The 27,352-nt window shown below is 36.1% G+C and overlaps 1 protein-coding gene across 4 annotated transcripts in view; it reads right to left on the bottom strand.

Annotated features, from left to right (window-relative positions):
- The window catches only part of PPP1R12A (protein phosphatase 1 regulatory subunit 12A), a gene marked incomplete at its 3' end in the record, with an annotated part of 122,715 nt that extends 95,890 nt beyond the window's left edge, over positions 1-26,825 (bottom strand). For all 4 annotated transcript variants that reach the window (XM_084254823.1, XM_084254825.1, XM_084254826.1 and 1 more), the window contains exon 1: positions 26,416-26,825. In XM_084254823.1, the coding sequence (XP_084110949.1) occupies positions 26,416-26,652 (237 nt within the window). In that variant the 5' untranslated portion in view covers positions 26,653-26,825. The remainder of the gene's footprint in view (positions 1-26,415) is intronic.
- Positions 26,826-27,352: the final 527 nt, after the last annotated feature.

Genomic DNA, 27,352 nt, shown 5'->3' with positions numbered 1-27,352 from the left:
TAGCATCTGATGATGTGAGCTTCCCCCCCCCCCATTTAGCTATTCTCTTGGTATAACATTTCCCACCCTTGCCTCCGAAATTGGCATGTTTGCACCTTTCATCTTATTCTGCATACTTCTTATATATGTACTTACCTTACTTCTAGTATACTATATACACTTCTTAAAGTTACAAATTGTTTTAACCATCATTTGCTTCCTCTAATGTTTATAGCAGATTGCGTTTACACATGTTGGAACAATAAACATTAGTTTGAGTTGTTTAATAAAATTTCTTTGCCCTTCCTGTTCTAGATAAACCATGGGGGGAAAAACCCAAAAGGGAGATCTTGAAAATAAGGCTAAGACAAACAAGGGATGGTAACTACTCTAATTTTATCCTAGTCTTCCACTAAAATACAAAACAATCTTAAAACCAATTATTATGCTGTTTATCTTATATTAGTGTTCTATCTGAACACATTCATACAGAAAAATACAGAAATACAAGCTTCATGTAACTTCACAAGTGCAGGAATTTACTTTGTTCACTGATGTAGTCGAATACCTAAAATAGTGCCTACCACATAACAGGCACACAAACATTTGTTGAATAAATATATATACCATAACCATGTCCACAAATGTGCCTTTTAAATTAATGGCAGTGAACTTAATGAATAAAATGTCTTACAGCTACCGCTTTAGCCACAATACCTATGATATAAACTTACAGATTTCTGTCTGGATTTTAAAATAGTTTCTAAATTGTACTGTCACATAATCTGGAATGGTAATTCTCTTTTAACTTAAACATACAACTTCAGGAAGCATACACACTAAATTTGAAGGGAAGGAGAAGTCTCTTGAATAATCACCCCAGATGTACCAAATCAAGCTGGTCATCAATAAGATGTCCTGTACCATAGCATAGAAGGACTGTCTGTCTAATAAAAGTCTTAACTACTCCCCTGGGTGTATGTACAACAGATAAATCAAGAAGAGTGGTTTTCAAATGTCTACTTCTACTCAGAATTCTATGATGACATCTTTGAAACGGGTCCTTGTAAAGAGAATTCTTCATACCATCAAGTATTTCCTGAATGTCTAGCAATCAATATTATAGGTACTGTGCTAGGTGCAGGGCTACAAAGACAAAATTTAGGAGCCCTTGTTTTAGTGGAAGTAAATAAATCAATTACAGAACGATTATAGAAATATGCAAGAGTTCATGGACAACATACAAGAGGACTCTAGATCAGAAACCAAGTTAGGAAAAGTGTCTTGGCTTAAGTGACTGCTTGAGATGGCTGATCCTATGAGCCAGAAAAATAAGGGATGTCACCCCTGAAAGAGAAGCTCAATAAACATGCTCAAGAGCCAGATTTCTCTAGAGCAACTGATCCTCTTCAGGACAATTCCTAGATATTAAAGGAGAGTTGAAGGACATCTGGGTTCTTAACATGACAGTTGAAGGCCATCTTGGTGACTCTAAATAAAGCTACTATAAAACTACGCATACAGGATTTTGTGATGACAATTTTAATTTTTCTTGAAAATACAAAAAAGTAAGTTTGCTTTAACTTGCACCTTTTCAGTCATTACTGAAGCAAAAAGACAAAGGACAATTGCATAGCTTCCTTAAAGGTAATATTATCATGCAGGAATAACAAGTTATTTATTATATGAATCTGCCAAAAAGAAAGGGAGAAAAAGAAAAAGCAGCAAAGTAAAAACTGGATTAAGTGCCAAGGAGCAACTAAATTTTAATAATTTAGAAATTATTAAATTTAAGTGAGAATTCACTTAAGTCTGACATGAAAAATGCTTGGGTTTCACTGGTAGAAAAATAAACAAATAAATGCATAATTAGACCCTAAGAGAAGAGGTATGGAAGAACAGGGTGCTAAATGGAAAAACAGGTCTGAGAAGAGTAAGAAATCAGCTAAGCCAAATAAATAAGGGTGACTGTAAAGGGTGGTGCGATAATTCAGGCAAAGAGAAAACATACAGGAGGGATAAAAGACATGAAAGTGCTAAATATATTTAAGTACGATATAGAAAGAGATAAACAAATGGGAGGGACTGGTCGTTAAGGATTTGGGACTAATAACACTGTTAATTTGGATAGAGTATCAACTACTTGACAGTATCTTAAAAGAGATCTAGAAATTCAAAGCAGATTTCAATTTTAAGTATGTAAATATTCTCTAACAAAAATACACCAATTTCGCTGAGATTCAACTGTTACTGATATCAGTACCAGTGTTAAAGATGAAAATTTGATTTTCCAATTCTTAAGCGTTATTGTTGCACTTTGTACATTTTTTTACACTTAGTTTTTCCTCTAATCTTCACAATAAATTGGTCCAATTTGTCTATCAAATACTAGATTTTTGAAATATTTTATTCCCAAAATAAAAAAAAAAGTACGGGTGCATTAAAATTTAAAAACTCAGCTCAGCAAGCACTTATTTATCTGAAACACAAAAAGATCACTTCCAAAAAGATTTTAAATACAGATGCTGAACTTTCTAAGGACTTTTTTTCTAGAAATTCTTTGATGTTATTTACCCTATACAGTAATTTTAACTGATTCTATCTAAAATATCAATGAAGCAGAACCTAGATTTTTGTGTTACCCTAAATACCACAGTCTGGACCTGATAATATAGCAGGAAAAATATACACCATATATACCATATTTTGTTTTCTACTTTCATGGATATCTTAACTGTTTTGCTTTTTTGTAATTAATTCTTTGAGAAAATAAAGGTAAATAAAATAATGAATTCACAGCTTTTCAAAATTACACTACACAACTATTACTCTCTAATCTACTTCCACCACTACTTAATAACTCTTTCTTCCTCTACACCACGTTAGATTCCTCCCACCCCCGAAAATCAGCTTGTTCATATCATCCACAAATAGGAGAATTATTATTTTTATGTAAAAGTTTTTCCTAATGTTGGACTAGAATAAAATGATGCCATTTATATACAGTACTTATAGAAATTTATATAAGCACTTATGTAAACTAGAGAATATATTCTAAATGACTAAAATACCTTCACACATTCATTTTGTATCCCCAAATAGACTCTGTAAACACAAAGATGGATACACTCTACTCATGCCCTAACTCCTACCAAAAAGTCTGAAATAGAAGTCACTCAAATATTAGCTTCTTTTGCCTTTAGATGGGAAAGGCTGTGTAGGTACTTTTGTGTATACCATTTCATTTCATCCTCCAAGAACCCTGCTGCAGAATAATAGTATACTCATTTAGCAGACTCTGGGGGGAAAGGACTCAGAGAGATGAGGTAATTCCACCCCGCTTAGAAGTTCCCTCCTTTATAATTTGTTAATTTTCTATTTCTTCAATATACCACTTTACAATTCAAAATTTTATTTTTTTAATGTTTTTTAAATAAATTTGAGAGTATTTGCATATTCCACTTGCTTCATATTCAACTTTGGGAAAGGTAACAGCTCTAGGTGACTGGTGATCTATTCTCAACAAAAATGCTTGTGGTATAGAAGTAAAGCAGAGAGCAAGATAAGAACTTTTTTCAAGACTCACTTGAAACACCTTCACGTTACCTGAAGTAAATACTGAGACCACACAAAAGTTTAAATACAAAAACACTTCCAAAACTTAAAATAGCAAAATTCATGCTTGAAAATCAACATTATACTATAATTCAATTCACAGATGGCTTGACTAATCTTTCCTCCAGCTGCCATGTTACTAAAATAATCTTTCTTCACTATATCTATTCATATTTCACTATAGCTTTATTTTCCTGCTTGGTGTACTTAAAAGTTTTCAAACAATTATTTTACAGATCATTCTGCAAAATTCTGTGTACATTTTTTTAAACCCAAATTTTAGATTCTTTGGAGCAAACCTGCTTCTTAACATTTTTACAAATTTTTTTCTGTAAAAAAAATTTTTTTGCAAAAATTCCTTGAATTTATTTTTCTGTTGAATTTCCCCCATTCAATGTTGACTGCCAAATCAGACAAAGTGTGAGGAAACATTTTTCTTGCATCTGTAGTGGAAACCTACGTAAACATTTAACAAAATAAAATTGAAAAGTCCATTAATCTAATCACATATACCAATGGTAACAATAGGAGACAGAGCTATGCAGAAAAAGAGTTGTTTAAATATCCTATTCAAAAATCCTCTAGATTTTTCCTCCTTCATTTTATTCCTCTCTGATCCCCAACCCCCTAAGGGGAGGCACATATTATAATACCTCTATACGCTAAATATTCCCTACCTTTCCTGGCTATCATTTTCCAGGTTTACATCTTTCACATTTCACAAAAGGATAACAAGCTTGTGGAAGGGTTGTAACTAACAAATGGCACACGAAAAACTTAAACTTAAGCCAGAGAACCAGTGTTCTTTCCAGCTACTTTCCTCCACTTACGGAGTTAAATTTGACTCATTATTTGTTTGGTATCATAATTCTTTCAATTAAACATTTTTATTTGTTCATTTGCTCAGGCCTTTGCTACTTAACTCTGTGTATGTATTTTTAATTTTAAAGTATCTTCTATAGAATAAACCACTAAATTATAAAATAAATTTCACTTACATATATATTTTCACATCATCTACATGAATCTTTCATGGCAATTCATGTCTGTTTAAAAGAGTATATGAGCCACAACAAAATATTTAATTATTTCACATCTTCAAGAGTGTACTGCTTGTTGCACTGTCAAGTATCTATGATAACCACCACGTCATACCTAAACCAGCCTCTAGTTTTACTTTCATTCCAAAATAGGAAGAGAATAGTTAATAACAGAAGAAAACAGATTCCTTTAAATTTTCAGCTGCAACTAGGAACTGCTTTTCTTGTATTTTTTTTCATTTATCTCCCTGTCATCCACAGTCCTGTAAAACACAGAAGTTCTAAACTTGGAATCAGATTGGCCAATAAAAACAAACAAGCTTTTAGTAATGGAAAAACTGACTTAATACAAGAGCAGAAGCTAGCAAAAAGGAGGTATATGATCCGAAACACTTAAATTGAAAATGAACAACATAAACTGAAAATGAAACAGAAGAATTTAATAAGGCTTTAATGTACTGTCTTCTGATAAAAGGAACACTTTAAAGAAATTTAATAGAAACATAAAATACTAACACAAGCCTTGTTACCAATTTGTTCTGTGTTATACTTTATCCAATATATGTTCAGTTAACATTTTTCAGATAAAGGTATTTAGAACCAAGGGTGGGCAATACATTTCTTGTTCAATGCACCCAGATTCATAAACAGCAAGGCTGGACTAGTAGAGCCTTTTGCTAGCAAGATCTGAATCTTGGGTGTTCCCTGGCTCTGTCTAGGAAGTTTCTTGGAATTCCCCAATGGCACACTTTAGGAGATAACTAACTTAAATCTGGAACCTCTCTGGCCTATCTATTGTCCTAAAACTTAGCCTCAGGGATTCCTGAGGATACCATAGGGACAGAAGTGTTTCAGAGTCCAGGGGCACTATAATGTAGTATTTAAGAGAATGGTTTTGAGTGAAACTGTCCAAATTCAACTATCAGTTCTATAATTTATAAGCTTTGTTGTGACCCTCTAGTCACAACTATACCTCATTTTCTTCATTAGTGCAATGGAATATTAAGATTGAAAATATCTCACACAATTGTTGTGAGACAACATGTCTGTCTAAAACATCTTCCTAAAGAGTGTCTTATATAGTTAAACACTATTATGTAAACACTTATTATTTATTATTCCAATATAATAGGTTCCTCAGAAGATAGATACTAATTCACACATGTGCTATTATAAGAATCTTATACAAAAGTCCTGCACTCTAACCACAGTGTCTCTTTAATGCTATGTTGTTTTCACAGTAAAAAGGAAAGGAATCATACTAAAGAAGAGAGGAGTTTATTGAATGAGAAAAAAGGCCTCATTCGGCGTAGAATATAACTAGTAGATTAAAAAAAAGTTAAAATTATTGACCTGAAAAGGAGAACAAAAAAATTTTATCTATCAAGTCTTAACTTCTTATAGCTACTCATATAAATCACTCTGTAACTTAACCAAAACTCTGAAGATTAAAATCAAAGTGATCAAAAAATAACTTTTCCAGTAAATAGGACAATTGAGTATGAAAATAATCAAAAGAAAACCAGAAGGAATTCTCCATCTCTGTGCTGAGCTATTGCAGTGGCTTCGCAGCTGCCCTGTGTCTTAACCTATTCTCCGTAACTATCACATTAATCCTCCTACAGTTTACCTTAGTTCTTTCACTCTACTGCTATAAATTCTTTACCAACTTATGAAATCTCCACTTTCAGGCTTGTCATGTTCCATCCTCCCAATCTTTCTTCACCCATGAGTCTCCATTTCCTAAATCAAACTTTCAGAGGCATAACACTGATTCCATTTCCATCACTTGGAATCAGCTCTTTCCTCAGCCTCACTAGCCCCCATTCAACATATTTACCCTCCTTAGCTCATCTTTTACGAGGCTGAAAATAACCAGTGTTTGAATAAAAGTCACTACAAAAAAGATCTATCTAAACCACCACATTTGCTTCTGGACCACAAGTGTCAAGGGCAAAACTTCTCCTTCCCCCCCCTCACCCACACCTCATCTTTTCTATAGGCAGCAATTAAAAAGAAAACTTTCAAAGTATAAATCTTTTAAACTGCAAATCTAATTTACATCCATGCATCAGAAATCTCCAGTGCCTTTCTAGACCTCCTATTTTGAAATGGACGTAACATTAACAGGATTTCCTGGGTCCTAGTAGGTCTGACCTCCTTCTACCTTCTCTGTATTTCCTGTTGTGCCATTCTTCCCCTTACCCAATGCTCTACTAGCACTTCCAGTTCTTCCACTGAGTTTGCTCTCACCCTCCTTCCTATGAAGGGCCTTTATAAATGGTTTCTTTTGAGAGGAACCTATTTCTCCACCCTTTACCACCACCAAGACTCTACCAATCCACCAATTCACCCTTCATTCCTTAGCTCAGTCATCACCTTCCCAGAGATTCCATCCAAATTCTAAAAACTTTTTGCTCTTACAATACTTTATTAAAATATATTTGACATGTAATGTTTTTGTACTTTCTCCTTCAGAATACTTAGTACAACTTGCACTGAGTACCTGATTAATGAGCACAAAGTCCTGTATGAAAGAATCTTTACCATCTATAAATATGAATCCTAACTTTTTATAGATCAGCTTAAGAAGGCAACTCAGCAGTCTCCTGTGGAATGTTAAGTTTTCAATGTATATTAAGCCTCAGTACAAATGTTTCCATTGATATTGTAACAGGGTGGTCCCCAGGAAAGGGGGAGGTTCCTGCCCCACCCAAGGGAGGGTGGAGCTGAGCAGGAAGAGGAGAAGCTGCAGAGGAGACTGAGGTAGGAAGCAGGATGGAGCCAGGAGACCTGGAGGAGGCGCATGGAGCCTAGAGACACGTAAAGAAACTGTGCTTGTCTTTTGGTCGTGGACTGGGTGACACAGATGTGGGTGAGACCCATGGGGAGGTGACAATGGCAGCTTTTATCTTAATGTTGATTTTGCTCTTTTCCTTCCGGGCTTGTCCGGTTGTTTGTGACCCTTTTCTGTGGGTCCCCACTGGAAGATGCTTTAGACTTGTAGCAGGCTTTGGGGCCTTGTTCTGGGCCGATCCCATATGGATGGACTTTTACCCACGAGGGGACGGGTAACTTTGGGTGCTTCATTTAGAAACTAGACTCTTTGCCTTACCTGTATTGTTTCCTAGTTTTATTAAAGTTCCTTTTCATTAAAGTCTCCTATGTTTTGTGTTGATGCGGCAGATGGCAGAACCCATTTAGAATAGGCAGGTTTGCGGGGTTTTGGGCTGCCCCTCTCCCTGTCCTATAACAGATTTGGCGCCCAACGTGTTATAGGACAGGGAGAGGGGCAGCCCAAAACCCCGCAAACCTGCCTATTCTAAATGGGTTCTGCCATCCGCCGCATCAACACAAAACATAGGAGACTTTAATGAAAAGGAACTTTAATAAAACTAGGAAACAATACAGGTAAGGCAAAGAGTCTAGTTTCTAAATGAAGCACCCAAAGTTACCCGTCCCCTCGTGGGTAAAAGTCCATCCATATGGGATCGGCCCAGAACAAGGCCCCAAAGCCTGCTACAAGTCTAAAGCATCTTCCAGTGGGGACCCACAGAAAAGGGTCACAAACAACCGGACAAGCCCGGAAGGAAAAGAGCAAAATCAACATTAAGATAAAAGCTGCCATTGTCACCTCCCCATGGGTCTCACCCACATCTGTGTCACCCAGTCCACGACCAAAAGACAAGCACAGTTTCTTTACGTGTCTCTAGGCTCCATGCGCCTCCTCCAGGTCTCCTGGCTCCATCCTGCTTCCTACCTCAGTCTCCTCTGCAGCTTCTCCTCTTCCTGCTCAGCTCCACCCTCCCTTGGGTGGGGCAGGAACCTCCCCCTTTCCTGGGGACCACCCTGTTACAATATGTTTCATGCAGTGAGGGTTGGCAAATTTTTGATATATATGAATACATTTGATATCGCATATATACTTTTGTATCGGCATTATATGAGTATGCTAGTTTCTCCTTATTCTTGTCAGCATTTGGTATTTAGAATTAGACAATTTCATTTTAGTTATTTAAATTTAGTCAACTTATGCCTTATTGTGGTTTTAATTTGCATTTAATTTAATTTGCATTGGATGACATTGAAATTTTTTATACATTTATCACAAATTGCAAATTTTTTTGTAATGTGCCTGACTGCATTTTAAAGTGATTTACAGTTTAAAAGACACACACATACACACTCATGTAAAAGTCTTGTCAATTTTAAGTGAGATAAAATATCTTCCCATTCTGAGGCTTATTCCTCTAAATGTTATCTTTTGAAGAACAGAAATTCATTTTAAAGTAGTCCAATTAATTCACCTTTTATGGTTAATTTTTGTATGTTGTTTGAACGTCCTTTTCCTACCCCAAGGTTATAAAGATATTCACATTACTTTCTACACTATCTATTATTATATTTCATTTATAAATCTACAATCCATTAGAACTGATTTCTCATAAAGCATAATGTGTGAGGATTCTTTTTCCATATAAATAGGTTAATGAGTTTCCTTTATTGACAAGATTGTCTTTTCTCCCATTTCTCTTAAGTGTCACACTTATCATAAATTAAGTGTTGATATCTATTTAGATCTTTTGGGGGACTTTATTTTAATCTATTAGTTTGCTGTCTAATCTTGCATTAATGCCATGTTGTCTTAATTACTAAGTCTTTATGATAAATCTTTTTTTTAAATTTTTTTTTTTTTATTTAGAGGCATGTTTTTTATTTATTTGTTTGTTTGTTTGTTTGTTTATACATGCACTGGGTACAGTCAGAAGCGCGGGAGGGTGAGAGATTTCACCAGAGCCAGAGCGGGGAGCAGAGCAGGCAGAAGGACCGAAGTACACTGCTGAGGGGAGCAGCGGGCGGCAGGAGAGGTCTGCGCGCCATGTGGGACCCTCCTCTGGTGGCCGGGGAGCAGCCGGGGATCGAACCGGCGCCACAGAGGCTGCGGGCAGCTTCGCAACCCAGCGCTCAACCGCTGCGCCACCGGGGAGGCCCTATGATAAATCTTGATGCCTATCATAGAAAATACTTTCAGGGCTTCCCCAGTGGCACAGCGGTTGAGCGCTGGGTTGCAAAGCTGCCAGCAGCTTCTGCTTCTGCAGTGCCAGTTCGATCCCCGGCTGCTCCCTGGCCACCGGAGGAGAGTCCCACATGGTGCGCAGACCTCTCCTGCTGCCTGCTGCTGCCTGCTGCTCCCCGCTGCTCCCCTCAGCAGTGTACCTCGGTCCTTCTGCCTGCTCTGCTCCCCACTCTGGCTCTGGTGAATGCTCTCACCCTCCTGCGCTTCTGACTGTACCCAGTGCTTGTATAAATAAATAAATCTTAAAAAAAAAAAAAAGAATATAAAAAAAAAAAAGTACTTTCACCATTTTGTCCTTTAAGATCGACTTGGCTATACCTAGCCTTTTTTTTTATATCAATTTTATGTATCAATTTTTATTAATCTACAGTCATGTGTGTGCATACACACACACTAAACACACACCTGGAATTCTGGTTGAAAGTGTGATTGGTTTGGAGAGAATCTGCATCTTTCCAAATTCAGTCCTCCAAACCAGGAACGTGGTATATAGTACTTCATTTATTTACCTCAGAGATTCTTTGAGACCCTAACAGAAGACTGCAAGTTCATACTCTCTCATCCTCTCAGTAGTGTGTGATGGGAGCTTTTCAGAGGTTGTACATATGATATCACAGAATAATAGATGCAAAAGCAGATATGAGACTCTGCCTTTTATTAAGCAAGACATTAAAGAAATTTGCAAAATATAAAAAAGCTACTCTTCATTAAATTTTTTGATTTATAAAATACTTATTTTTTATAAACATTTATAATGGCATATAGTTATTATTTTATAATAAATATTCTGAAGTTTTTTGAGCTTTTATTTTCTAACTTGTTAAATACTGACAGTCAATATAGAGGTTCCTCAACATTTTTTTACTTTAAAATAATACTGGGCAAGTAGACAAAAACTAGGCAAAAAATTTTAATACTATCTTATTGAATTAATTGTAGATTTACATTCACTTATAAGGACTAATACAAAGACATTCCTTTGCTCAACTTCTTTCAATGACAAAATTTTGCAAAATTAAAGTAAAATTTGATAACCAGATATGTATACTGATGTAAGCTAACCCATCTGTCTTGTTCAGATTCCCCCAATTTTATCTGTATTAATTGGTATAGTGTACCCTCAAGTTTTAAGAGTATAAAGAGGACCCTGTTCAGAAAGACTCAGCCCTGCCAGCCACTGCTGATAACCTAAGATGATATATGAATAACCAAGAAGAATAAATTGGTTCATTTACTGGGAATTTGGAATTAGAACTTAAGAGATGAATCTCTTTGGATATCTACATAAGAATATAAACTCTGGAATTGGAATATAAATTCTGAAAATGGCTTTTTATTTTCCTTTCTGAACTAGAAAAACAAGAAATCTAGTTTGTTATAAAAATAGTAAAGTAGATTTATTAGAAACGATGAGAAACTTCGAGAACTTCCTGATTACTTACTAGGGTTTGTTTTTCTCTGTAGAACTTTGCTATACAAAGCCATTACCCTAGTAAGTAATCAAAAGGTTGAGATTGGTAAAATCTGCTGAAACAGTGGGTCACTCTAAAACTGTTGATCTAAACGCAGTTCTGCAAATGGGATCTTGCAGTATAGAGGAATAGATTTTTTTTTAATCTAGGCTAAACACTACTTTACATTGAATTATTATGTTTTGAAATCATTATACCATTATCAGATAAACTTTCAGTAACCTTTTCCCTATAGTCATCAAAAATGATCTCTACCAATCTATACTCACATTGCAATATTTTAATGCATAATTTCACATTAATACCCATTATCTTTCTCATCTTCTTGTTTAAAATCTACCTTTTTATGCTTTTTTAAGTTCTTTCTCAGTTTCTACAGTGTTATCTACTAAAATATTGACTAGAATAGGGTCAACATTAAGGACACAGGGACCACTACCACTACTTTAGTATTCCCTGTTGGTGGGAATGATTAATCAGTAGGCTGATGTGTATGCAGTGGTTCACCCAGCCATTAATCTACCCAATATGCCAGATTTTTGTCACATTAACCACAAAGAATCAACAAAAGCCTTTCCACTGTTTTACTGAAAATGAAATTAAACTCAAGTTTGACACATTTCCCTTGTAAGTATACCAATATTGCAAAAAAAGGAAGTAAAACTAGGTCAAGATAGATTCAGAAAACTCTAGCATATAGGGCCTCCCCGGTGGTGCAGTGGTTGAACACTGGGTTGCGAAGCTGCCCCACAACCTCTGCAGGGCGGGTTCGATCCCCAGAAACCGGACAAGGGTTCCGCATGGCGCGCAGACCTCTCCTGCCGCTCGCTGCTCCCCTCAGCAGTGTACTTCGTCAGTCTGCCTGTTCTGCTCTCCACTCTGGCTCTGGTGGGTTCTCTCACCCTCCCACGCTTCTGACTGTACCCAGTACTTGCATAAACAAATAAATAAATAAATCGTTAAAAAAAAAAAAAAAAAAAAACTCTGGCATATAGTGAGAAACACTATCTCTTCTGAAACTACTTAATAACAGACATTAGAATTTTTTGAGTCTCTACTTCAATTAAAAAAAAACCTATCATGCACTAAAAAAGAGTCTAAAGGACCATTTCAAACAAATTTACATGTAAGTTAAATGCTGTACCATCAATTACCTTCCTCTTCCTATACTTAACACCAGTTTACAACTCTTAACAGGTCTCATCACTGTCTTCAAAAATATTTTTAAAACAAATGCTGGATAGGATTCATGGAGAAAAGATAAACTGTGTTACACTGTTTATGGGATGTAAACTGTTTCTGGGATGAGCAACAATTTTGAAATATGATCTGAATTTACCTTAAAAAACTAAAAATGGAAATACTGGACCTGGCAGTCCCACTCTTTGGCAGCTATCTGAAAAACATGAAACCATCAATTCAAAAAAATCTTATGTTCTACAATGTGTATTGCAGCATTATTTATAACAGAGAGGTCATGGGCAGCCTAAGTACCCACTAATAAAGGATTAGTGGGCTATCCACACAATGGAATATTGTTCAACCATAAGGAAAGACAAAATGTTGCCATGTACAGCAAAACAGAAGGAGTTCAAATGAATAATGTGTAGCAAAGCAACTCAGAATGTCAAAGACAAATAGTGGATGGATCTTAAATAGATACTTCTATAACAGACAATTCCACAAAACAAGATACCTATAAAAACTAAAAGATTTACAGAACAAAGTGAGGTTTCTGGCGGGAGTTTGATATTTATTAAATAACTATTTTAGCTATACAATTCTTAGCCAAATCTAATGTGCTCTGAGAAAATGTTTGCTCACCTCTTTTTTAAAGCTATGAATTTATTTTCACAGTGCGTTATTCCAGGCAATAAAAAGTTTTATTGATAGATTATTAACACTACCACTCCCTTATTACTCTCCAACAGTTCTATGTTCTACCACCTCTCCCTATATCCCTAAAGATACATATTTTGCCCTCCCCTATAAAGGTAAATTTGGCTTTACTTAGAAATTTTTAATTAATTCTTCTAACTAAAAGGCACAAACACAAAATCTTGTATGTAATTTTAGGTACTTCACCAAAATCCTTAAAAAAAAAAAATTAGCCATGATCCTTTAGTGTTTCTTTATCTTCCTAAGTTTGGGCTTCATTATTTCAGAACCAGAGTGTCCTAAAAAAACAGGCTAAGTTCCCAAGCCCCCAACTCAAATTCCAAACAAGATTTTGATATATTATTTAGAGTTAGGCCATCTGTACGCCACACTAGCTCAACATTCTGCATAGCCTTTAGCACACATTTCTAACTTGATTTTAATTGCTTGGTTTTTTTTTTTTTACTTGCTTGTTTCTGTCAACGTCATTCAAATTTACTCTGCTTCTGACCTAAATAGTAAAGACATGGTTAAGTATTCACTGAATGAATACAAGCCATGAAAAAGCACTATCAGAAATCAAGTGTATATGCATTTTTGACTCCTATACCCTCAGAACAATCCAATACAAATTTTCATCCATTCTATTTCTCATGTCTTCTGTTTTGTTTTTTCATTTTTTTATGTCTTTTAATATGCAATTTCTTACCCCACTATCACTAAGCTGGCTCATCAAGTTCAAACTGTCTAACTTCCTAAACTAGTCTCCTGCCTCCAATCTTGTCCTCTTTTCAGTGCATTCTCCAAGTTTCAGCAAAAGTATTATTTCTTAAAGAGAAAACTTGATTGTTTCATTTAATACAATTAAAATCCCAATACTTTTGTTCGCCTTCATCTCTTTTGCACAGTCTGTACCCCTCCCTGAAATACCTTCTCATACCCTCTTGTCCCCTCTCTCATAATCTTTAACTTTTACTAATCACTCAGCAGCTCAAACATCAACTTTCTCCAACTACCCTCTCCCCAAACTTAGGTGGGATACGTATTCATGAACTTCCACATGTACACATAACTGATGTACAAGTATCATGAACATTCATATTTATGAATACATATATATATATATATATACAATTTATATTTATCTATAAAACCTAATACACTGCAAGCTTTGTTAGGGCAGTGACAATGTCCGGCTGTCTTCTTTGTCATCATAACTACTATAACAAATACCAAGCCTAAGCTGGGGTTGGGGGACTGGTAGATGATAATTCCAGCTTTTGCAACTGGATCAATTTTTAATGGTGAACACATAAATATGTAAGTAATTTCATTTTTATGAAGCATAACAGTTTGCTGATATAATTCATACATCATACACATGCATTTCAAGTGTACAATTAAGTGGGTTTGAGAATATTCAGAGTTGGGCAACCATCAACACAATAAATTTTAGAACATTTTTATAACCCAAAAAAGAGATGCTATCCCCATTAACAGGCACTTCTCATTTTCCCTCTACACCTCCAGCATTTGGCAAGCATTAATCTACTGTCTATTTCTCAAAATTGGACTGTTCAGGACATTTCATATAGATGCAACTGTAAAGTATGTGGCCTTTTGTGACTGATTTCTTCCACTCAGAAAAATGTTAAGATTCATTTATGGGGCCTCTCCTGGTGGCGCAGCAGTTGAGTGCTGGGCTGTGAAGCTGCCTGCAGCCTCTGCAGCGCCAGTTCGATCCCTGGCCACCGGCAAGGGTCCCACATGTTGCGCAGACCTCTCCTGCTGCGCCTGCTGCTCCCCTCAGCAGTGTACTTCGTCAGTTTGCCTGTTCTGTTCCCTGCTCTGGCTCTGGTGAATTCTCTCACCCTCCCGCACTTCTGACTATACCCAGTGCTTGTATAAATAAATAAATAAATCCAAAAAAAAAAAAAAAAAGATTCATTTATGGTGAGAAGTATCAAGTACTTTGGTTTTTATTGTAGAATTTCCCACTGAAATTCTATACTGTAAACATACATTAAAAAAAATCCATTCATTAGTTGATAGACATCTATGTGTTCCTACTTTGTGGTTATTATGAATAATATTGCTTAAGAAAAAGAATGAATAACAAACTTCCCAGTCATCGTACATCAAACACGACACATAAAGCTAAGAAACTGTAGATTCAACTTGCTAATTGTGATCACTTAATCATAATTCTCATTTATTATTCTTTAAACTAAAATGTTTGTAAGTTTTAAAAAAGAAATAAGAACGTTTTACTTTTTTGAAAATAAAAAGAATGTTCTTAGGTATAAATATTAACATACACATTTTTGTTTTCAATTCTCTTGGATCTATACCTAGAAGTAGAATTGCTGGTTATATGGTAATTCTATGTTCAACCTTTTCAGAAACTTCCAAACTGTTTTGAAATGGTTAAACCATTTTACCCTGCCACCAGCAGTCATACATATGAAGGTCCAAATTTCTCCATATGCCAGCCAATACCTGTAATCTATTGTTTTTATTATAGCTATTCTAGTGGGTATGAAGTAGTATCTCATTATGTTTTAATTTGCATTCCCCTGATGGCTAAGTAGTTTCATTCACCATAAACTGCACCAGGGAAACGTTACTGTTTTGCTGTATGTCTTTTTCAAGTCTGCACATGATGTAAGATATTGACTATATGTAGGAAATAAGACGATGACAAAAGTCAATCAAAGGTTTTAGTCTAGTAAACATAAGACTGCTATATAAAAAATAAGGTGTGGGTTATATGAAAAGGAGAATCAATCATAAAACAAAACAGTTAAAACTATAGGAATGTATGATACAGAAAAGAAAAAAACCAAAGACATGATAGTCCAGAAAGATTCACCTTTAACAAAGAAACAGATAAGAAAGGGAAACTGAACAGGAACATTCAGATTAATAAGGAAGGAACAGATCATAAAATACTCAAACAGTTGTTGATAAGTTACCTGCAACTAAAACAGTTTTCTAAAGGATGTCTTTTGTGACATTCTAGGAAAAGTCCTCCTATTAAAAACTTTCATCTCTCACCCCGTATCTCTATTCTACACTTACTAAAATTGTAGTCATTTGTTCACAGTGTCACCCTCACTGGATTGCATGCCACATGCAGGTAGAGACCATTGTTTTTAGACATTATACAGTGGCAAATAATGACTTATAAATTTGTTGCATGAATGAGTTAATCACTAATTTAAATGATTAACAGTATCATATATCTGTAAAATATAAGCATATGTAATGCTTTAGCATACACAAATTCAGTAACACGGAATTAAGAAATAAACTATATTTTCTTATAGGTGACTGAGAAGGAAGATGAATCATTATATTATCAATGTAACAGGTATGTGTCATCAGGAATACTTTCAAGGTTAGTATTCTGTATTATATTTACTATAGGCTCCTGAAAATATCTTTTGCATAAACAAGCATTAAAACAGCATACAAAAATTAATAATCTTAATAATATGATGTGATGAATGAGGAAAGATGTAAATAGCATAATACCTAGCAATCATAAAAATTATAATTATACTAAATGTTCATTATCAGTAGATTGGAAAATAAATTTTGGGATGTATGTGTGCACTAACTTTCTTTCCCTCCTCCCCCCACAGGAATACTGTATAGCCATTAAAAAGTATATTGCAATATTAACAGTGCTTTTTAAAATGTATAATTTAAAATGCAGGCTATAAACCAAAAAACTTAAAATATAATCCTATTGATAGAAAACTATAGACTGGATAGAAGGATAAAAGGGAGTTTACCAATGTTGTAAAGGGGACTAGTCCCAGATCTAAAAATTTAGATAGCATTCAATTTTTTAAATATTTTCTATAATGCTTTATTTAAATTATTCTTAATTTTTATTCCATAAGAAATACAAAAAAAAACCTTGAATATAAAATTAAAATGCTTAAAAATAAAAAGGAAACGGAAGAGAAGAAGGTATAGAAAACTTATTTAGGACATTTTCATGGGTATCACAAGATAAATAAAAAGGCTGTGAAAATCAGAAATTTGGAGATGGTTTACTGTAAAAGGTAATAGTTAAAGGATTAAATAGTAACACACATTATGAAAGGAAAAAAAATGAATATGAAGCAAAGTTTGTATGAAAATCATTCCATGTACTTGGAAAGGAAATAAATAGCTGAATGTCATCCGCTCTAATCTTTTAAGAAAGACTGTACAAATTAACACATCTTTGAGGAAAAACAATAGCTCTTAATGAAATACAGTGTCATGATCTGGCAACAGCAATATCAAAATCTTTTGTGAAATCACAAATATCCACAAAAAAGACCATGTTCAAGTCACATGCTCTCAATACTGACTTGTTCCTTGTAAAATCTAGAATACAAAAGGTTAATCATAAAGCTACTAGGTAAACCACAAAGGGATTCTGAAGTATATTCAAGTCCACAATGTAAAATACATTTAACTAAAATCCAAGATGGCCTCTTTATGACCATGTTCAGTTAAGAATAAAATATTTAGAAAATACAATCTAATTACTGATATTTATTATTATGATCTATTTTATTCATCCAAGTAACTGTCACAGTCAAAATTTAAAAAACTATGTTAAAAAGGGGGAAAAAACCCAACTCATTAAAAAAAAAAAAAAACCACTTTGAAGCAAAAGTTCTGAACAAAAGCTTTAGAAAACCCCAGAGTAAAAGTATCAATATTTGAAAAAGTTTATTAACATTTCAAATAATTTTGAAGGCTAATAAACTATATATATATATACCTACTACGAAGTAACTTCAGGGGTGTGTGTGTGTGTTTGTGTTTGTTTTAACAGCACCTTCTAAATCAATTCACATCTCACAAATTTTTTCCTTTGTCCTCTGCAGATATTCAAGAAAAATGACGCAAATTTCCTACAACCTTCTTATTTCCTTTGTTAGAGAATATTTGAACTCAGCTCAAATCAGTTAATAATCACATTAAAGTAACACTTTTTATTAAGTGAAGCTCTCTCTGCAGAATTATCTTGCTCTATGTACATAATGCATTTGAACAGATTACTAAAAAGGTGACAGCTGAGGAATGCCTTCATTTCTTTCCACAGTTTCTACTAAAGTCATTTCAGAAATGCCTATATTATAACACATGACAACGTGGAATGTCTCCACCCATGAAAGAGCATTTGAGTCAAGTAAGCACACTTAGGGCAGTAACACAGAGCTCAAATTTGTCTTTTTATGGTTAGTCAGTACAACAATGAGAAGATAAACAACCAAAATACTAATAAGGCCAGAAATACTGACATACAGGGATCCAAGTGAGTGTAATTTAGGGGAAAAGTGTGATTAAAATTCACTAGAAAATATGAATTAGTCTAATACAGATATGCTAGGGATTCTTTTCTAAATGAACACCCAATGATTTATTTGAAGAAATTAATTGCTACCTTTATATTATGTTATTGAAGTTATTGGCATAAGCTTTTTTATTTAAAAGCTCTTAACAAAAGCTTGTTAACTGTTATATTTACCCACACAAATTGTCATGACTTTGTTTTCTATGAAATTTGCTCTTCTAAAATCAACAAACTCTTACATGCACCTGCTGAAATAACATGCAGATACCAAAGGGGATTAAGAGAAAAATGAATCAAGTACATACTTAAAGGAATTCATTATTTTGTATGGAGATAAGGTATACCCACAATGGCAGGTAGTGTGTAAGTGCCAAACTTAAGGTTTAAACAGTGAGAAAATCTCTGTGTGCCCCAGTGGTAAAGCTAGTCAACACTTTATGCTCTGAGCTGGGTCACAAATGAATAAGCTGGGAAATACATTCCAGAGCAAGATTACAACAGGCAAAACCTTATGGAAGTGTGAATATGAAACCAATGCTTCTGACAGAAACCTTTCGCTGATATCCAAAATCTCTTCAGGTAAATTATTTTTTGTTCCTTATTGAGTGGTAAAAGGGCAAGGCACTTGCACCTTGATGATCTGGCCTTTACCACCTGCACTTTATCATATCCCACACCCAAAAGAGGACATGAAGAGTATAGTTACATTATCTGTTCACCCTGGGGTTCTTTCTTTACTTGCATGAAAGAACATTAAGCTTCTGGTGTCAATATAAAATAGAAATAAAAAACTTTATAGATTATTATATATACTTTAGATTGATATAGTGTCCTTTATTTGGACATTATATCTATTACTGTTATATCTTCTTTACGAAATGATCATGGTAGAAAGCAATCAGGTTGTTTTCAACACAGCAAACTAAAACTTAAGCTATTCTGTTTCAGGTCACTGAAAAGAAATTGCTGGTCCATGAAATGTAAATTGGGGGGAATCTATGATTTGGTGGGCAACAAGTAAATAACATTTCAAATGGTGCTCTCACTTGTTATCATAATAAAAAAATTTCCATTTCCTTTTCCAAGTTCACACCTGAAATATAATTTGGCTAAATTTTGCAAATGTCTTAAGGAGTAGAAATATTCTTATAACTTAGATGTTCCTACACTAGCAATAAGTCTTCCAGTTGAAATCAAAAATAATATTAAAATTTGCTTTACTAATTCAGGAGTTAATACAGTTAACGTTCATATAATGTATCAAGTCCTAATTATAAAGAAAGCAAAGTGGAGGAGATTAAGCTAAATAGTAATGACAAGCTGGAGATTTTTCTCTTTTTTTTAAGTATCACTGATAGGAGTTTACCTAACATTTACCTTTTTTGCATTAAATGTGTTTATGTATATGCATATATACAAAGCATTTACTATAAATGAGTACATAAAAATATCTATAAATTGTTATTAGAATAAAGGAAAATAAAGATCTTTAAAGACCAAGCTGTCTATGTCCCATAAAAACAAGAGTTTTTGTAATTTCCTTTGCAACTTCCCAGAGCACTTGATCAAATATTGTACACATAATGGTCAGTCAAAAACAACCTTGACAGTTCCTTAAGTTTTAGGGCATATTCTGAAATTAACTTAAAAATAGTACTACTGCGCATTTCAATTACCATAAAAAGTGTTTAAATACCTGCTAGTTAAAACAAAAGTAGATCAAGAAACTACTACTAATTATCAACCTTTTTAAAAGAAAAATTTAACAGTTAAGTTTAGGCTTTTGGAATTGACCAGCTCTGCTGTCTTCTTGGTAAGGAGCAAAAGAAAAAGGAACATGTGAGAATTAAATGAGTTATTCTTTGTAAAAGCACCTATCATAGAGGTTCACATGTAACATATCCTCAGCAAATGTTCAAAAGACAATGCTACTCCTCAATGAAACACTGTGGTAAAATCCTGGCTACTATATATCAAATTCCAATAAACTCGAAATGATTGTTGTAAATGTTCTACCTACAAAATGGTATACCAAAATGCCAATACATCATCTTTTCAACATGATTGTGGAACCCAAAAAATTTCCAAAGAGAAGTGGGGTGAAAATGGCAAATTTCTGCAGTCAGGGAGGCAATGAAAATAGCAACTTGGAAAGTGTCAATAAGTAACATGGTACAGCAACAACAAACAACATGTGTGTTCTATCTGCACCTCTCACCTTCTGCCCTGCTCTCCAAGAAAGGATTTCTAAATGGCTATCTTTTAAAAACCATCCAACTAAATTTTTTAAGTGCAAAAACTTTTCTTTTCTTAAGTCTGTAAAATGTGGTGAGAAACTGATGAGTGAAAAAAAAATCATCTATTCCATCTAAAGTTCATACTTGGCTATAACTAGAAAATGCTCAGTCACAGCTTGCAGTTCTACCACTAGAAAGATGGTTGGTCTTGGTTATGACACTTCAAAGTTAGACCACAAAACTTGCCAGGAAGCACAAAAGCACCAACTATAGAGAAAGCACTTTAAACAGCAGCAAATGTGGTCTCTGGTGCCCGACCAGCACACCCCATATAAGGTGAGGGTTGTCCATTTATTTGCAGGAAGTGAGAGGCCAGTTTGGCGTTAGGGTTTGTTTTGTTTTGGTAGGTTCTTTTAAATGAATTGAGAATGAATTTAAGAGCCATCAGCATAATGTTATAGCTTTTCTAAGAGGAAAACTACATACAAAACTAAGTTGTACTGCACATTCTTTTACATAGACCTTAATGTTACTTTAAGTGAGCCAATAAATTCTTACAAAATTTTGACAGGGTTGGGATGGGGGTTGGGAGGGGTGAAGCAAACAATTATAACTAAGTTTTAAACAGATTTCTCATATACAGCAATTAAACTATGCTCTATCATGAGCCTCAGTATCAACTGCTTTCAGTCACTTTTCCTTTTGGGTGGAAAACACTTTAAGTAGCCCTAATAGAATACATTTTTCAAAGCGTTACATTTCAGATTATGATTCAGTGAAAAAGACTTGGCTGTAAGATTAAGCACTTAAGAAAAGACTGCATGAAAGTATTCCTTTTACTGACAAGAAGGGAGTCACATATTTTTACAAAGAAGCTTCAAATGACTCCCTTTTAAGTCAATAAACTTAGTATTTTATGAGCAAACAATTTCATGCTAAACTTATCTTCAAATTTGTAAGTAAATGGAAGACTTAATTTTAATATTATGATACCATAGAACAGGGATCTAATCCTTTCATTCCTCTATAGAACCTAGTTCAGAGGCTTATAAAGAAGACATCACATTATTAATGGTGCAATTGAATATTTTTCTATTACTTAATCAAGACTAAAACTGGTTTAGGATTTTTCAATGGGAAGGAGGTAAATATTTACTTTTTTTTTAATTGCATGAGAAATGTCAGTTTCTCATGCTTTTGGGAATAGGAATACATCCGTAATATACTACACTGAAAAAAGAGGTTATCAGGACTGCCAACCTTATAATGTGAGGTTAAATAGTAGTATATTTTTCCTACATAAAACAAAAAGAAAATAATTTTAAATCTCACTGTATTAAAAACTGCACAAAAATGCTTTCCATCTGTTCTATAAAACATACAAGTTTCCACTATGCGCAAGAATAATACTTTACATATCTGGATGTGAATGCTTTAAGATTTATCACACAATGTTCAAATAACTATAAAATTTCTTATCTATGATATGAAGTAAAATACACAGTTCAAAAAAATTTTAGGAAGTGCTTACTCTGTGCTAGACTTTGGGAATATAAAAACATGGAAGACTGACTAGGTCCTTGACAATGAACCAAAGTACACAAATTTATGTAAAAACCACTATTTATTAAGAAGTGTTTTAAAAACTCCTCCCAAGTGAGAAAGTATAAAGTGCAATAAGCACCCCAGAAAAGAGAGGTCTCTTTACTACACAGTATTGTATAAATTCAAAGAAAAGTCCCCACTGTTGGCAACAGAGTTGAACCTTGAAGAATGACTAGGATTTTCATTGGCAAGGAAAGGAGAATACTCTAGTGTAGACAAATGCATGGCATAGAAATAAAAAATAAAAGTTAAAGATTATAGCAAAAATGGAGCTATATCAGGTATAAAACTAAATAGTGGAACACTAAATCTGATTTTAAGAAGAGAAATGACAATCAAAAGGTGCTACTACTAAAAGACAAATATGATAGCAATATGAATGCTACATTGGACATGGAAAGAACAGAGCAGGGAAAGCAATTAAGCAATTACTACACTCTAGGGATAAAAATAATATGGGTATGAACTAGGCTGATAATGAGAGTGACAAGAACTGATGGAAAGCAATTGTTTAAAAAGACTGGTATATATAGAAGGGATAAGTAAACAATAATTAAAATGTTTAACCTGGACCTAGAAAATTAATGACATCATTAACAAAAACAGGCATCAGTGAGAAAAGTAGTCTCGACTGTAATGTAAAACACTCTTAACAAATGAAATAATATTCAAGACTAAAAACGGACACCAGTGAAGTCTAAAGATGTGAAGAAATCTGGATAAATATATCTAAACTGATGTCAAATGTAAAAGTAGATTATGAAAGTGAAGTACAACTGTGAAAATTCATGTTTTAGAGTAAGAATCCTTTGAAGAAATCACAAAGGTAGTAGTTGCTAGTCTATGCTATGACAAAGGTCGTAATCTTTTTTTCTATTGTCACTACTTACTGGTATATTTTTAAATATAAAACCATAATATGTGAAATAAATTTCCTTTTCAATCAATACTTCTTCAGCAGAAAAATAAAAATGAGGGCTCGGTGCTCTACAGACATATGAGAACTTGGCTTGCACAGAGGAAGTAAGATTTTAAAGTAATATCAAAAGGCTAATTCAAAACGGTTGGACAAAAAAATCTCAGTTCTGAATTTTACGCGCATCAGTATCAGTAAGAAGCAGAAATGAGGCTTACTTTAGAAAACTTTACTATTCTCCTAAATAGCTTTACAAAGTATGCTAAAATATAAAGATCACAAAATATAAAACTCTATAAGAGGTGCTTATAAAATCACTGACTACTGCCCACTTATAAAAATGAAAATCTATTCAAGTTCTCAGTTCCAGGAAATCAGCACTTTACATCATAATTTTAGTAGTGTTTAGGGCTATTTTTCAGCTTCAGCAATGGGGGCGGGAGGAGCAAGAGACGCTAATCTAGAGATTAAAATAGTAAATTTGATGAAAAATACTGCCTTTCTTCCTACAGGGACCACATACTTCTATACAAAAAGAATTGCTGGAAACGGTTCTCTTGTATAACTTCAAAAGAACATATTCTACCAATAAAGAAACTTTTAAAGATAAGCTTATGCTAAAAATGGAAGTAAAATATTAGATTAAGAAGTGTATTTGTGGATTGTTAAATTCTTAAAACTTTTCTCCCAATAGTGAAAAATGGAATGTAAATGAATAAAATCCAAATGATTAACCAATAATTAATCTGGTAAGAACATTTTAGAAGGTTAGAAAAAATTATTCAAGAGCCATTAAACCGATCAGTGGATCATTTTAAGTTTTATAATTTAGGCATTTAAAAACAGCACTCAGCAGATTTCTTAAACACTTAAACTTTTCTTGTGATACTTCTAAAAAAGTTTTATCATCTCTCACTATCTGTTGTCCTGAATTTGCCTAAAGCGAACTCCTTGTGCTCACTCATAATGGCAAAAAATACAAGAATTGAAAAGAGAAATGAGAATGGGGGGGGGCGGGGGGATTATAAAAAATTTAATGCTTGATATTTTAAGGACTTTTACTTCATTGACTTAAGGAATGTGCAGATGAATAATAAAAAGACATTATACAAATGATTAGGCATAAGCTCAGAAACTTCTGCTTGGGGACTTGTCAGCTAAAACAAAATACCCATTAAACATTATACCCATAAAATACACCTAGCACTGAAATCAATTAATCAAGAAGACAATAAGTATGATAATTCTTGCAACATATCCGAATTGAGAGGGAAAAATACTTTAAGAAGCCTGTTATGTGTGCCTTTTCTCTTTGTACCTAAGATAATATTACATTAATAAAAGTATTAGAAATTTCCCTCTTCCTCCAAGTCAGTACAATTTGGTTCTTCCATAACAGTATAACTTTGTTTCTACTTATTTTAACAAAATTGATGGAGATCATTATCCAACTGTATTATGACCTCAAGCACACACTAACTGCATTTTATAGAATCAATTCATTAAGCTGTGTAAATTACACTTGAAAGAAATGTGAAGATTCTTCATCTTACCTAACTATATTTTCATTTTTAATGCCGAAAATTTCTTTCTCAACACGATGGTTTTTAGAATCTACTTATGCTATGTCTTAAAATAAACCTCAACCAAATAAAAAGTTTGCTTTAGACTCTAACCTGATGGAAGAGAGAAAGAGCTAAGTACCATGCTACATTTTCCTAGGTGTCATATTCTGAATTCCAGATATATCCTGCAATTTGTCAGTGATTTCAATTCATCCAGTCAACTTTGTACACAAAGGCTAACAGTCACGTTTGATATATGAATTTAATTAAATAAATCTTAAAACTGTCATCATTCACTAAGCAGGAAGCAGTAAAAGGAAAAATGCCATACACACCTCTTTTAAAAGGCACTCAAGTAATATGCATGAAACATTAAGCCTTAAGTTTCGGCCTCACAAACTAGTTTTCGTTACGGTATTAATCAAAGTAAAGCTAAAATCTTTCACAGAACCACCAAAGCAACTCTGAAATCGTTCACAAGTCTTCCTTGGAAAGGGGAAGCTATTGCTGTTAAGTTGTTTTCCAGTAATTCCAAGTTGCCCACTAAAAAAAAAAATGGACCGAGTCTAACATCTTGTCACCTATCATCATCACTAAAAACCTGCTTTCTTTGCAGAACTCTACGTGGTTGTGTTGCTTTGGGCCTGTTAAAGGCAAAGCAACATTATCTCTGGATTGCCAATAGTTTCTCCTTATTTGGCTAACATCGAGAGATCCCAATCAGGCTACTATAAAACTTTAACATGCACAAAGAATCCATTTTGAGAAAAGTTTGTGACCAGCTTTCTGCTTTCCTCCCTCCCAAAACAAAAACTAGAGCTTGATGACCGACTTTTAAAAAGAACACCTGGTGTTTATTCTTCTCTTTCTTTCTAACCCCATTGCACACCCCAGGACCTGGCGCTCCAGGATTTCTGACACTACGGCGAACTCTCCTCGAGTGTGCGACTTCAGTACCAACTACGTTTCCTGTCCCGCGGCCCTTTTGAAAGCTTCGTACCCTACTTCCATCCCCTCCCTTTCAGTCAGCGCAGATCTGCTAATTAACACCCCGTTCAGAACCACAAACTCTCCCCCCCTCACCCCACCCCCAGTGACCAACAGCAATAAAAGAGAAAACAGGAAATCGTTCGCTCAGGGCACTCAGCTTAGGACTCTTGATTACTATTATTATCATCATTTGTAAAGAGTCCTAAAAAGTACAACAATTCCAATGTCCACCTACAAGCCAAGCAGTCCATCTGCCCAAGAGTCCCCAGTGCCCCCTGCTAGTCGTTTTTCCAGCATCCCCTGTCCCCAAGCATATCACTGACATCGGGGCCCAGACACTACACGCCTCCCCTCCTCGACCCGCAAACCCAAGACACACTTCCACAAATGGCCCTAGTCCACAAGCTGGCCCGGTCCCTCTCCTCCTCTGCCCCGGAAACCGCCCGACTCCCAACTCCACCACCAACGGGACTGGGGGGGGGCCTGAGGCCCAGCGCCCCCCTCCACCACTAGTTCACCCTCTCCCCCCCCCCCCGCGGGAAGCCGCCCCCTCACCCCGCAGCAGGGAGTCTCCCACCGCCCCCAACTTCAGGAGGCCGAGAGGCGAGGGAAGGCCCTGGCGGGAGGCCGACGACAGCCCGCGGGGTGAGCAGAGCCGGCGGCGGGGCGCTCAGACCTGGTGCAGGGCAGTGAGTCCGTCCACATTGGCGTAATTGATGTCGGCGCCGCGGTGCAGCAGCTGGAGGACCTCGTCGGTGTCGCCGCTGGAGCAGGCAGCCAGGAAGACGGCGCCATCGTCGAACTTCACCTTGGTCTTCTGGCGCTTCACCACGGGAGGCTCGAGGTCCGTCTCCGAGCCGATCCAGCGCTTCAGCTGCTCGTTCCGCTTCTGCTTCGCGTCCGCCATCTTCATCCCCTCTCCTGCCGCCGGGTCTTCTTATCGCGAGGGGGGGAAGGGGGAGGCGGAGAGGGAAGAGAGGGGAGGCAGGGGGTGTGTGGCTCTTCCTATGAGTGCGAGCCGGAGGAGGGCTGGGAGCCGGGAGCCGACGCTGGAGACTTCCAGTATCCCACAGAGCACTGGGGCGGCGCGCCCGCAGGAGCGGCCCTCCCTGCCTCGCGCGGAAGCCCTCCCGCCCCCGGCGCGGCCGCCCGTCCGTCAGCAGAGCCCGTGGAACGTAACTTCGCGAGACTCGGCCAGGGAGGCGCCCTGCGTCCACTGCGCACGCGCCCTGGGCCTGCGCCCGCCCCAGGAAGAGCGCTCGGGCCGGCTGCGGCGGGCGCCCGAGCCACCGGAGGGAAGCGGTTGTGGTTCGGCCCGCGGGGGCTGGGGCCAACCTGCAAAGGCGGGGACTGGGAGGGAAGGTCGTCCTGCCCGGCTGAGGGCTCCTGCGGTGCCCAAGGCCGCCCGGAGGGCTGCCCGGCAGTGCGGGGCGGACGTGCTGTTGCAGGGCAGCCCCCATACAAAACGGGTTGCCTGACTGTGGGTCCTCCGCCCATTTAGAGCAGGCAGGTTTGGGGGGGTCTGGGGTGCCCCTCTCCCTGCCCTGTAACAGTGTCTTCAGGGCTGTCTCAGCCCGCCGGAGGCGCTGGCTCGGGGCTGAGGGTTGTGGTCT

Source organism: Talpa europaea (assembly GCF_964194135.1).
Source record: "Talpa europaea genome assembly, chromosome: 15".
Classification (NCBI taxonomy): domain Eukaryota; kingdom Metazoa; phylum Chordata; class Mammalia; order Eulipotyphla; family Talpidae; genus Talpa; species Talpa europaea.
Note: the sequence above shows the minus strand (reverse complement) of the source record. Positions and strands in the feature narration are given on the sequence as shown.